This window comes from Otolemur garnettii, unplaced genomic scaffold (assembly GCF_000181295.1).
Source record: "Otolemur garnettii isolate 467f Iridium unplaced genomic scaffold, OtoGar3 scaffold00082, whole genome shotgun sequence".
Classification (NCBI taxonomy): Eukaryota; Metazoa; Chordata; class Mammalia; order Primates; family Galagidae; genus Otolemur; species Otolemur garnettii.
In genome coordinates, this window is record NW_003852477.1 from 5,246 (window position 1) to 17,859 (window position 12,614).

A 12,614-nucleotide genomic window follows, 5' to 3' on the forward strand; every position below is an offset into this window, starting at 1 on the left:
GTTATGGCAAATTTCTTCAACATGTGAATGTCATTAAAGTATTTAATTTCTCCATCATAAATGAAACTCAGTTTAGCTGGATACAGGATCTTGGGTTGAAATTTATTTTGTTTTAGGAGATCAAAAGTCAATGACCACCCTCTTCTGGGCTGAAAGGTTTTGGCAGAGAGATCTGCAGTCATTCTAATATTCTTCCCCCTGTAGGTTATGGTTTTCTTACATCTAGCTGCTTTCAGAATTTTCTCTTTCATTTTAACTTTGGTGAAGTTAATTATGATGTGTCTGTGGGATGTCTTATTTGGGTTGAGTCATGCTGGGGTTCTGAAACTATCTGCTATCTGCATTTCAGAATCTCTTGGCATGTCTGGAAAGTTCTCTTTCATAATTTCATGAATAAGAGCACTGTGTTTTATGAAGCAACTTGGTCACCTTCAGGGATTCCTATAAGGCGAATATTAGTTTTCTTTGAACTATCCCAGAGTTCTGTGAGAGAATGATCCATTTTTGCTTTCCATTTCTCTTCCTCTCTGAGCACTTGGGCACATTCAAAAGCTTTGTCTTCAGTGTCAGAGATCCTTTCTTCTGCCTGCTCCATTCTGTTGCCAAGGGATTCTATTGTATTTTTCAGATCTTTGAGGGCTGCAAGCTTTTGCCTCAATGTGTTAAAATCTTTGGTCATTTTATCTTTGAAATTGTTGAATTCTTGAGACATCTTTTGAATAATTCCTTGAAATTCTAATTCCCTCCTTTCCTCCATTCTGTTGATGTTATTTGCTATCCAGATTCTGAACTCGATTTCTGACATCTCAGCCATCTGTTTGTGAATGGGGTCTTTAGTTGCATCTGCCATATCCTCCCTTGGGGGTGGGGGGGTTGATCTACTCTGGTTATTCATGTTACCGGAATTTTTCCGCTGATTCTGCCCCATGCTTATTTTACACCATTTGGCTAGTTGAGCAGATCAGGACAAGTTGGGTTTGGGGCTCCAGGAGTAGTGGTTAAGTAGCCCTTTGCCCCCAAACTGGGACTGGTGTCTGTACCTTTTCTCCTAGAGCTTTGCCAAGGACCCATACAGTGCTAGGGCCTGGGTACCTAGGGGTCTACTTGGTGTGCTGGGGCTAACTGGCTCTGTCTTGTTTTCAGCTGGTCTCTGTCCTACCCTAGTGAATCAGTTACTCTGGGTTGAAGTTTCAGCTGTGGAGAAATACCAGAAATTAAGTCACCCCACCCTGCACAAGCAACAATTGGAAAAGATAAATCAAACCTTCCCGCAATCACATACCCAGAGTACCACTTTGGATAGTCCTCAGGTGATTGGCCCAGTTCGAGAGGTCCAAATTAATTGTCCCAGTCAGCACCGGTCTCAGGTAGGAGAGTTCAAAATGTCTCCAGCAACTAGACGGCAGGGGTCTGCTAGCAGCTCAAGTATGACTCACTCCAGTGCTCTGTGAAGTCAGAAGGACCCACCCAGCAAATAAATTAGTCTGGGAAGATTGATGCCTCCTTCCCCACCTTGCACCTCTGTCACATCCAGTCACTTCTAACCCCATAGGGCTGTGACTGAGTTCCCTCCAAGGAGCAGATGCTCCAGGGGTTTACAACTGCCTGAATGACAAGGAGATCTATATGTCCTGAGCCAGGCTGCTGCTCTCTGCTACTATCTGGTAGGGGGAGGTGTGGCCTGACAATCTTGGGTGCTTAATGGAGGCTGGTGCAGTTCACTCAGTTCCAGCCCCATCCCTGACTGAGGCTGCCGGCAGAACAGGACAGAACAACTTCACAGAGTTTCCCCTGCAGATCAGACGCTGCTTGAGTTGACAAAAACCAGGACTGAGTCCAGGGTAATGGCAAGCAATTAAGCTGTCAGTTCCAGCCTCTGCCTGCCCACCTTTGTCTCAGCTATGATCCCCTGAGGGCCAGGTGCATCTGAGCCAAAGTAGTCCTCTGGCTCAGTCCTGCCCTGGGAGTCTGCTGGCTCTCTGTATGCATATTCTAGTCCCGAGCTCTGCCCAAAGCTGCTATCACCTCAGGCCACCTTTCCTTTACTCATGGGGCGATCCATTCTGCCAGTTGCTGCCACCGGAGAAGATGCCTGGCTTCCTCTGTTTGCCCAGAGAGACAGGGCGTGTCTATTCAGAAAAGACCCAGGGGCATGAGCCTTATTGTTCCCACTGTTGCTGCTGCTGCTCTACACCTCAGGCATCACAACTTTTGTGTGGTTCCCTCCCAGCTGACCATCCTCTCCTCACTCCCATGCCACAGAATCAGCACAGACCAGAAACAGCTCCTGCCCCATCCACACCTCTTGAGAAAATGCCCAAGAATCTGGACTCCATGGGGGACAGGCTTCCAGACCTGGGGTGAGAGTGGAGGGGAATGCTGGGAGTTCAAATTTGCGGGTAGAGAATATATACAGTTTTATGCCTAGCAGGGGAATGCCATGGCACCATAGTAGGGGTAGGAGGTCCAGTTTTTAGAGGGTCTCTCCCGTGGGATGGAATGGGAGGATGTTTGAACTCTTCTCACTTGTTTATTTGTATGGAGTTTACTGCGAGCCTTTCTCATGCGGACGGGACTCCTGTCCGCTTGGCAATAGATTTAGTACCTTTTGTTTGTATCTTTGGGGTCACAGCTTGCCTCAGCAGGGTTGATGTGCATTCTTTAACCTTCTCTCTTGGCTCAGCTTCAAACCATCAGCTTACTTGCTAAACTTCTGTCTTTTAATTCTCCTTCTGGACAGGAGCCTCTGTGGAAAGCTGGCTGCAGTCTGCCATCTTGCCTCCACCCTCAGTTTTCTGGTTTTGTAATCAAAGTAAGAATGACTTGGGAGTATATCTCCTCTTATTTTCTGAAAAGAAGTTATTTTGTGTAAGTTTGGTAACTCATGTTTTTTTAGGGGAGGAGATTCTTAACTTTTACTTTAATTTCCTTAGCCATTATAGAACTTGTAAGGCCTGCTATTTTTTCTAATTTCTATTTTCATTAATTTTCTTCTGGGAATTTAATTCACATAACTTTTCAAATTCATTGGCATAAAGTTGATGTTAGTAGTTAATATATTTAAACTTGCTGTATCTGTATATTCCTTTTTGTATTTACATAAGACTTATTTGTGGCTTCTTTTTTATTTCTTTATATAATTTTACCAGAAATTTGTCTATCTTATTAATGTAGTTAAGAAATAACTTCGGACTTTGTTAATTCCCCTATTTTTTTGTTTTCTGTTTCATTTATTTTTGTCTTAACTTTATTACCACCTTGTTTACTTTATTAGTTTGTTTTCTCTCTCACTTCTTATGTAAGATGTTTAGTTGATCAATTTTTAATATTTTTAATGTTCTATTGTAAAACACTAAAGCTATAAATTTCTCACAAAGTTGAACTTTATACCAACAATAATTTTTGATATGTTATATTTTTATCACTCATAATTTATGAATATTTGAAATTTTCCACTGTAATTTTTTTCTTTCACTTGTGAAGTATCCATAAGATTTTTTAACTCAAGAAATGCAGATATCTTTACTTGTCTTCATTCCATACTCCCAGATTAGAGAATTTCATACTGTTGTTAAATGTAAATTCTGTCTCATTTGACCTATAGATTCAATACAATCTCATCAAAAGTACATTCAGCTATTTTTTAAATACTATAATGGATTATAAAGTTCACATGGTAGGCATAAGTACAGAGAGAAAGAGAACAGTTCTTTTTTTTTTTTTTCTTGAGACAAAGTCTCATTTTATTACTTCAGTAGAGTGCTGTGGTATCACTGCTCACAGCAACCTCAAACTCCTAGGCTCAAGTGATTCTCTTGTCTCAGCCTCCTGAGTAGCTGGGACTAAAGATGCCCACCACAACACCTGGCTATTATTAGAGATGAGGTCTCGCTCTTGCTCAGGCTGGTCTCCAACTCCTGAGCTCAGGCAATCCACCCACCTCAGACTCCCAGAGTGCTAGGATTACAGGCGTGAGACAATGCCTGGCTGAGGGAACAGTTCTTGACAGATAATTTTGCTGGGTAAACAACTCTAGCCATCCTATAATTTTCTATACTCATTTTGAAGGTATTATTCATAATCTCTGGCTTCCTTGTTGCTTAACACCCTGTACTTCTTGATAGCAGACACTGAAGGTGTTCATTAGTCAGTGATCTGTCTTCTCTTTAGCTGATTATCAAAATCTTTTCTCCTTAGTATCCAACAGCTTCATTACAGTGAGTCTAGCCATAGGTTTCTTTTTTATTTATATCCTCCTTGACATCAGTTTTTCCTGAACCTACATAAGATTTCTCGTGTTTTAGAAAAGTTATTTTTATTTGTTTAATAATACTTCTTCATTTCTTCTTCTGGGATTCCAGTTGGATACATTTTAAACTGTCTATCTACCAACCTTTTATAAACCTCTCCTTCACATTTCAGCTGTATATGCCAATGTACTAATTCTTTGTGTCAAATTTGATTAATCTTTTAACATCAAAAATCACAACTTCCCATTTAATAAGATTTGATTTTTAGAATTTTACTGTCTTCTTTCCAAAGGAATTCCAAGTTCATTTTGAAATTATTTCTTTTATTTCTTTAGGAAGTTGATTCAATAGATGTTCTGTGTTCTGTATCTGACGGTCCCAATAGACAACAGTCTAAGTCTGTTGTCTCTGGGTTCTGTTCACACTGTCAGAGTGGCTTGTCTTCTCAAGCTATAATCTCTCAAGTTGACATTTATCTGTCAAAGTCCTGCAGCCTCAACTTGGAGAAATTTTCCTTCAGAGGAGGCTTGTTTCTGTTTTTGCTCAGAGAGAAAGTGTGCCATGCCCAGGAGCTTTTAGATCTGCTGAGGGTTTTGGTTCAAAGCAATTTTAAGCTTAGTTTATCTCCTTGTTGTAGTTACAAGGTAGCAATCTCCTTATGGTCAGTACTGCTTACTTTCCTCCTCCCCCTTAGTTGCCTGTGCAGTTTGGCTCCATGCTACTGGCTGTCACCCTACTATTATGGTGCCCCCTGTACCAGATGTGACTGCCACTTACTGTGACCAAGGCTTTCAGCCTCCCACATGGGACTTAGCTCCTGGATGCCTGAGGCAGGTCTTTGTTTTCTTGAAGAAAGAGTCTCTCCTACCTTTTGAAAGTCCATTGGTGCCTCAGTATGTGAGTAAAGGAAGTTTAGATCATGGGGAAATTGCCGAAAGTGTCCTCAGAACTTAGTCATTCCTGACAACAGAAGAATAACACTTTCTAAGCCAATACTATTTAAGCTTGCACTAAAAGTCAGGATGGTTGGGCCAATGGTGGTCCGATTATACTAATTATACTATACTTCAAAAGCAAAAGTGGGAAGAACTTGTAACATTAAGGTTTGAAGCCAGAGGCCAATTTCTGGTGAGTGGCTCCCATGCTGGTCTCTGATATCCAGTCTATTAGGGGTGTCAGTAGAGACTAACTGCATTGTTTCTTTGAACAGATGGCAGAAGAATACAATCCTGAAGTAGAGGGAGGATCCCAGAACACTTCCTGGAACTTGAACCGGCGTGAGGCAGTTTCCAATACCCTGTCTCTGGAGGGGCTGCTCTGCAGATTGAGGGCCATTTGCACCAAGCAGGATGATAAGTTTGCTGATGTCCTGGATGCAGTGGGGGAGTTTGGCACTTTCCAGCGGAGGCTGGTGGCCCTCACTTTTATCCCCAACATCGTGGCAGGCTTCTTCATGTATACGGACCTGTTTGTGTTTGAAAATGACAAGCCATATTGCAACACCAGCTGGATCCTGGCAGTGGGCCCCAACCTGTCAGAGGCAGAGCAGCTGAATCTGACGCTGCCCCGAGATCCCAGTGGCAGTTTTCTGACATGCCTCATGTACTTACCTGTGCCCTGGAATCTATCTTCTATTATCCAGTTTGGCCTCAACACAACAGAGGCTTGCCAAGATGGGTGGATCTATCCTGGCAACACCAAGCGATCACTGAACATAGAGGTGTGCTTTGTGCTGGGTCGTCCATGGTTACCCCACAAGCCCAGAGATGTGCCCCCACTCTCATTGAACAGGTGGGGGAACTGAGGCCCAGAGAGGGGAAGCCATTAGCCTGAGGTCAACCTGTAGAAGCAGGGCCCGGGCAGATCTCTGTATCTGACCCACAGTTTGACCTGGTGTGTGGCTTGGAGCAGAACACGATCACTGTAAAGACCATGTTCATGGCAGGGATCCCGACAGGCTGTATCTTCTTTGGGCTCTTAAGTGACAGGTAAGTCCCCAGAGTTTCCCAGGATACCGTGTCTTCTCCTCCTGGACATCAGAGGTGAAGATTCTCAAGCTGGGGAGGTGATGGTACAGTCTTCTCAGGTTCCATGTAAGGTTTAAGGACTGGCTCAGATGTCTGACTGGGGCCAGCCAAGGAGATCCTGGCACTTTGTTCATCCTCCCATTCTCTCCTATAGGTTTGGCCGCCACCCTGCCATCCTGCTGTCACTGCTGGGGCTGGTCATCTTCGGCTTTGGGACAGCCTTTGTGAACAGTTTTCAGCAATATTTGTTCTTCCGCTTCTGTGTATCACAGGCGATGGTGGGCTATGTCATCTCCAGTACATCCTTAGGTGACCATAAAGAGGCAGGGCTGGGCTGAAAGACAGGGGCAGCCTGGCCATGGTGAGCTTGGTAGGGGCATAGAAGTGGGGTGTTCCAGTGCAGGCCTGACCTGGTGGAAGCCCACGGAACACATAGTCAGGGCCTAATTGGGAAAGCAGAAGTAGAAGGAATCTCCACTTTTTGCTGTCTGAAGATGCCAGACCACCTGTGCCCAGACTGCCCTTCCACCCTCATTTTCCACCCTAAACCCCTCACACCTCACACATTCCCCCAATTCTCCTTCCCCCTATATACTTCCTCCTTGCATATCCCACCCCCAGGGCTTAGATTTATTGAGCCCTGAAGAAGGGCCAGGCAGCTGCTAAACCCTTTATATGCATTGTTTCGTTTCATCCTTACATTATTCAGTAGGAAATATTCTAAAGTTTCTTTAGCTGAGGAGGGTACTTCAGAGAAGTTGACCAACTTGCTCAGGGTCAAACAGCACTTCAGAGAAGAAGCTGGGATTTTAGCCGAGGGCTATGTGATGCTGAAGCCCTGAGTGCAGTCTTATAACTGCAAATGCTGGGTGTGTCCGGACTTCCCTGGAAGGTGACCTTTTCTCCTTGGGAGATCTTCCACAGAGCCCTAGCCCTCATGGCCAGAGCACTAATACATTCAGAGCAAAGGCAAGGACAGGGATTGCTTGTCTTGCCCTGTGTGGAATATTGTGGGATATTGTGCATAGAACCAGGTCATCTCTATGAGAAGCATGCGGTTGGGTAGGAGTTAAGAGGGATTGGCCAGGTTGAGCAGCAATAGGAGGCTATGTATGATATCAGAAGGTCAGGCAAGGACCCCAAGGAGCCCCTGGGGGAGCACAGGCACTCTTCCTGGCTTTGAAGACTTGTCTCTAGACTTGGTGCAGATCACAAGTAGGCAGAAAACCCTGTGTCCAATCTGAACTATCCAGATCAAGGCAGGTATATGAAAGGTTGAATACTGGGGTACCCTGGGAACTTTGAGCTGACAATTGTTTTGTCCTCTTGACCTCTTCACAGTTACTGAGTGGCTAGTAGGTGAGCACCGGGCCCATGCCATAATCCTGGAACACTGCTGTTTGTCTATGGGTATCCTATTGCTGGTGCTTCTTGCTTATAATCTTCCCCACTGGAGGCTGCTGTTTCTCCTGGCAGGGGCACCTGTGTTCCCCCTCCTCATCTGTATCTGGTGAGCAAGCAAGTACAGGGTAGGCACAGCGCTGGGTCTGATGGGCTGCATAAGGAGGGAGTGGAGGGGCCCTGAAGCTGTGGGAGTGGGTAGGATTTCCCTGGGAGAAGGACCCAAGGGCAGAGCATCTGCATCCCTGGGATTAGCACCCCGAGAGGAGACAGTTAAATGGACAGCAGATAGGTGGTCAGAAAGCCAGAAGGAAGAGTGTTGAAAGGCAGGGGTTCAAGGAAAGGGGGAGGGTCAGGCTTGAAGGCAACAGAGGTGAGGCTGGAGAAGGATTTGCGGGCCTTGGTGACTTTCTTGAGGAGTTTAGGAGCTGAAGCAGAGGAGTCTCCCTGGAGGGGACTCTTGTGGGGAAAGAGAGAGGAAGTGATGACTTGTGCAGTCTGTTATGACAGAGGCAGGAATGGGCAGCTGATTTGTGTAACTGTAAGGGAGTCCTTGACAGGAATGTGAGGGATTGAAGCTAGGAGAGGGCTACTAATGGAGATGTGAGGAGGGGTTGAGAAACAGAGAAGGCATGGCTGACTGTAGGCAGGTAAGCAAAGGGGATGGACAGAGGGGAAGGCAGAGGGGGATGGGGGAGGAAGACAGCTGAAAGGACTTACGGGTGAAGGGTTGGACATTTCTACATGAAGTAGTTATCATTTTTAATCTTGACATTGTCACATGTAATCTTCATGGCAGATGTTACTCCCATGCCATAGTAGGTGGAAAGGAAGGAGAACTGAGGATTCCAAGGGGGAAATAACTTGCCCAAGGTGACAGCTAAGAAGTGAGGGACCTGAGATTTGAACTCACCTGCCTGACTGTAAACCCTTTGAGTTTCAGCCAGTGCTTTGTACATAGTAAGGATGATAACAGGCGGGGTTACCATTTAAGAGTGAGGGCATGTAGCTGGCTTGGAGACCTCCCAGGTTCTATAGATGCTGGAGACCAGTTTGGCAGCCTGGATATACCCAAATGAGTGTGGGACGTAGCTGATGCCAGTGACATGCATTTGTCATCAACCTAGGAAATAGAGGTTTCTGGGTTGACCTTAAAACATCTGAAAAATGTTCTTAATGTAATAGATGAATATGATAGTAGTAAGATGTAGATGTAGAAGTAGTAGATAGATGTAGATTTATACATAAGTAGTATCAAGAGATTTATGATGAAAAATAAGACCAATTTCTGCCCCACCTCAGTCCCTAGTTCCTTCCCCCCAAGCTATCACACTGAACTTCCTCAGCTCTTTTTTTGTGTAGATTTCTTCATAGTCTTGCATGTTATGAGTAGACAGTGCATTGAATGGGTGAACTCACTGGGGGACATTTTTCTTCAGCTCCTCCCTTCTGCCATGTCCTGTAAGTGGTTCCTTCCCTGACACATGACAATATCTTGGTCAGGTTTCATCTTCTTCCAGCTGTTCTTGGTGGTTATAATCAGTCTCATTTTGATAATCAAGACTCACTCTTAGGCATTAAATAAATGCACTGCACTTAAATTATAAACTTAATTCTTACACTGAATCCACAGAGTGTCTCTGGCCCCTGGTTCAGGCTAGTGGCCAAAGGGGAAAACGTCTGTTCTGACCTATATTCTTCCTCTCCCAGCTCTGATCTTCTAGTCTCTTGTCAGAAAATAGGTTAATGACTTATACGTCTGGGGCTGCTACAGGGTGTCAGTGACCTCCATATGTCCGTGATCAATGCCACTACTCTGACAAGGACCTCTGTGCACCTTCATGTGCTGGAGTTTCCTAATGGTCCCAGCACTCAGCTCCTGTCCCTACAACTCACCACACATTTCTGTAGGGGTCTCCTCAGCCTGCATATGGGGTACCTATAAGACAGCAGAGTCCATTTGGCCAAGAGCTTTCATTGCCCCAGCCCCACTCTGTCATGGTGAATTGCTCTCACCACCTCTTGCCTTTATTATATGCTGATAAGAAAAAGGCATCATTATCTGTTTTGTGAGGGCTGTCAAACTTCAAGAGACACTTATTAAGTCTCCCACAAATTCTCTTACTATCTGGAGTACCATGACAAGCCTCACCTCCAACATGTCTGAGGCAGCAGACTCCAACTTGAATGTGGGAGGGCAGATGTCTTTTTCCAAAGGCAGTTCCCTCTTCTGTCCTAGGAGGTCTCTTGAACTACTCTTGACCTGACTTGGGCAAAGGAGAGCTGAGTGGAAAGTGGGATGGACAAGAGATAAAAGATTTGTTCACTTCCATGAACCAGATCCGCAGCCTCTAGATGTGGCTTGGGGCTGTGGCTACTGGACAGTCCTGCTATTTTCACTTTAGTAAGTCCTCCCCTGAGTCTCTTTGAATGTGCCCTCTCTTTAGAATGTGAAGTCATCTTTCACCGTTATGTGTATTAATACCAGCTTTGGACTTGAGTTGAAATTCCAGAACAGAAAACTTCCAGTTTACATTCTATCACCCTGCTCTTCTTTGTAATCTTATTTTGTCTTTTATTCTCAACAGCATCTAGATCTTGTTTTATGAAGAAAACATGCTCAGATCCTTTTAGGATAAAAGTTAAGGTCTTGTTTTCAGTTCCCTTTCTGTTTGCTAATTTCTGTGTTGTCTTGGGTCATTTTTATTTATGACTATTTTGAACCCTTTTTTTAATTTGGTGGGTTTTCTTCAATATTTGTCATCTCTTCCTATTTAAGAGAGGGTCTGGTCTCTAAGAAGCTAATGGGAAGCTCTCTGTGAGAGGGAGCTGAGTGGCTGACTGGCAAAACAAAACAAAACCTTAGCCTCAGTAATTTAGAAATATCAGAAATTTATTGCTCACAGTTCTGGAAACTGGGACTCACAAGGTCAAGGTACCAGTAGATCCAGTGTTTGGAGAAAGTCCTGCTTCTCATAGATTACATCTTCTATGTATTCTCACATGGCAAAAGGGACAAATGGGCCCCCTTTGGCCTCTTTTCTGAGAGGTCATTTATAAAAACTCTGCTCTCATAAGCTAATCACCTCCAGAATGTCCTATCTCTTAGTATTGGAGATAAATTGCGTTATATGAACTGGGGGAGGGACACACATAATTGAATGTTCTTCCACCATGCAAAATTCATTCAATTCCAAAAGCCCCAAAAGTCTTAAATTGTTTCAGCATCACTTCAATAGTCTGAGTCCAGAGTATCGTCTATATATCACTTGAGGCCAGGTGGCTTGGCTCACTGCTACAATCTCCTCCCAAGGCAGGAGATTCACTTGAGTCTTGGAGGAAGAGACCAGACTTGGAAACATAAAAACACCTCAACTCTGTACAGAAAAGTTACCCAGGTATGGTGGTTACACACTTGTGGTCCTAACTACTTGGGTAGCTGAGACAGTAGGATGCCTTGAGCACAGGAATGATAGGCTGCAGTATCTAAAATTGTGCCACTTCACTGAAGCTTGGGTGACAGAGAGAGATCCTTTCTCTGAAATTATAAATGTTATATATGTATATATATGCGTGTGTGTGTGTATTAAAGTAAAATAACTGAATCAGATATAGGTGACATTCAAGCATGATTCATCCTGAAACACATTCCCCTCTAGCATTGAGCCTATGAAATAAAAGTAATATGTGCTTCAAAAATATGTGGTAGGACAGGCACAGGAGAAGAATTCCTATTCTAAACCAGAGAAATAGGAAAGAAGAAAGCGATAATAGGTCCCAACCAAATCCAAAACTAAACAGGGAAAATATCACCTCTTAAGGCAAAGAGTAATTTTCTTTGATTCAAAGTCCTGCCTTCTCCACACACAGGGGCAGACATTGGGCCCCTGAGGCTCTGGGCAATTGGGCCTGGGGCTTTGCTGGGTGCAGCACAAGCAGCATCTCTCAGCCATTGGAGTCAAGTGCATGCAGCTATCCCAGGCTGGAGGCTCTGGCGGTCTGGGGTGTGCAGGGTGGCTTTGCCTCCCATGGACCTGCTGGGCATTGCCCTAGGAGGGGCTCACCATGGCAGCCCTGTCCCTGTGGCAGTCTTCTTTCCCTCAGCTCAGAGGTTCTTCAGGGCATCCTTGGAAATCTAGGTGGAGGCAGGGACATAAGCACAGCTCTCATACAGTGGGCTCTTGCAGAGTTGGCTCCACGTGAACACAGTCAAGGTTTATGACCTCAGGAGAGACTGCCACTAAAGCAGGGTTATTGCACTGGAGTTAGACATGGGGTGGCGGAGGATGGCTACACCTGAATGTAAGGAGTATATACTTGGGGTGGGGGATTCCTAACTGTAAGCACTCATGTTTTGTGGGTGTACCCATGTCCCTGTTTTGACATAGTTCTGGGGGCGGTGCCTGTGGCTCAAAGGACTAGGGCCCAGCCCCATATATCAGAGGTGGCGGGTTCAAACCCAGCCCCAGCCAAAACAAACAAACATACAGACATAGTTCTGCACTCTTGCTTTGGCAATCTGGGCCTGTGATGGGAGGAGAAGAACAAACATTCTCCAAAATGCTGTTGAGGTCACTGTTTTGGTGTCTTCATGAATAGCACCTGGCCTTTGCTGACCCACACTAGTCTCTTTATCAAATAGTAGCTAGGCCACATCCTTGGTGTTCTGTCTAAAACACACTGTTGTAATTTTGAAAATGGAACAAACATGTCCAAGTTGAGAATTTCACAAATCTTTATGTTCTGCTTCCCTTTTGATTATAAGGTCTGTCTTTAATTTCTCTCTGTTTTTTGCATTTTATAGTGAAACCATGCAGCACCCTCAACAGTCTGATTAGAGATTTCTTCTGCCAAGTGTCCTATATCATCACTCACAAGTTTCTTTTTCCATAACACAATGAGACATGATTATCATTCAGTTGAGCTCTTTGCTATT

At 44.6% G+C, this 12,614-nt stretch overlaps 1 protein-coding gene across 1 annotated transcript in view; it reads left to right on the forward strand.

The window, feature by feature from the left end:
- The first annotated feature begins 5,460 nt into the window (after positions 1–5,460).
- Positions 5,461–12,614, forward strand: part of LOC100959674 (solute carrier family 22 member 14-like) — a 14,434-nt gene continuing 7,280 nt past the window's right edge. The window contains exons 1-4 of the mRNA XM_023515919.1: positions 5,461–5,970; positions 6,135–6,238; positions 6,432–6,586; positions 7,619–7,787. Coding sequence (XP_023371687.1) covers positions 5,461–5,970; positions 6,135–6,238; positions 6,432–6,586; positions 7,619–7,787 — 938 coding nt within the window. The remainder of the gene's footprint in view (positions 5,971–6,134; positions 6,239–6,431; positions 6,587–7,618; positions 7,788–12,614) is intronic.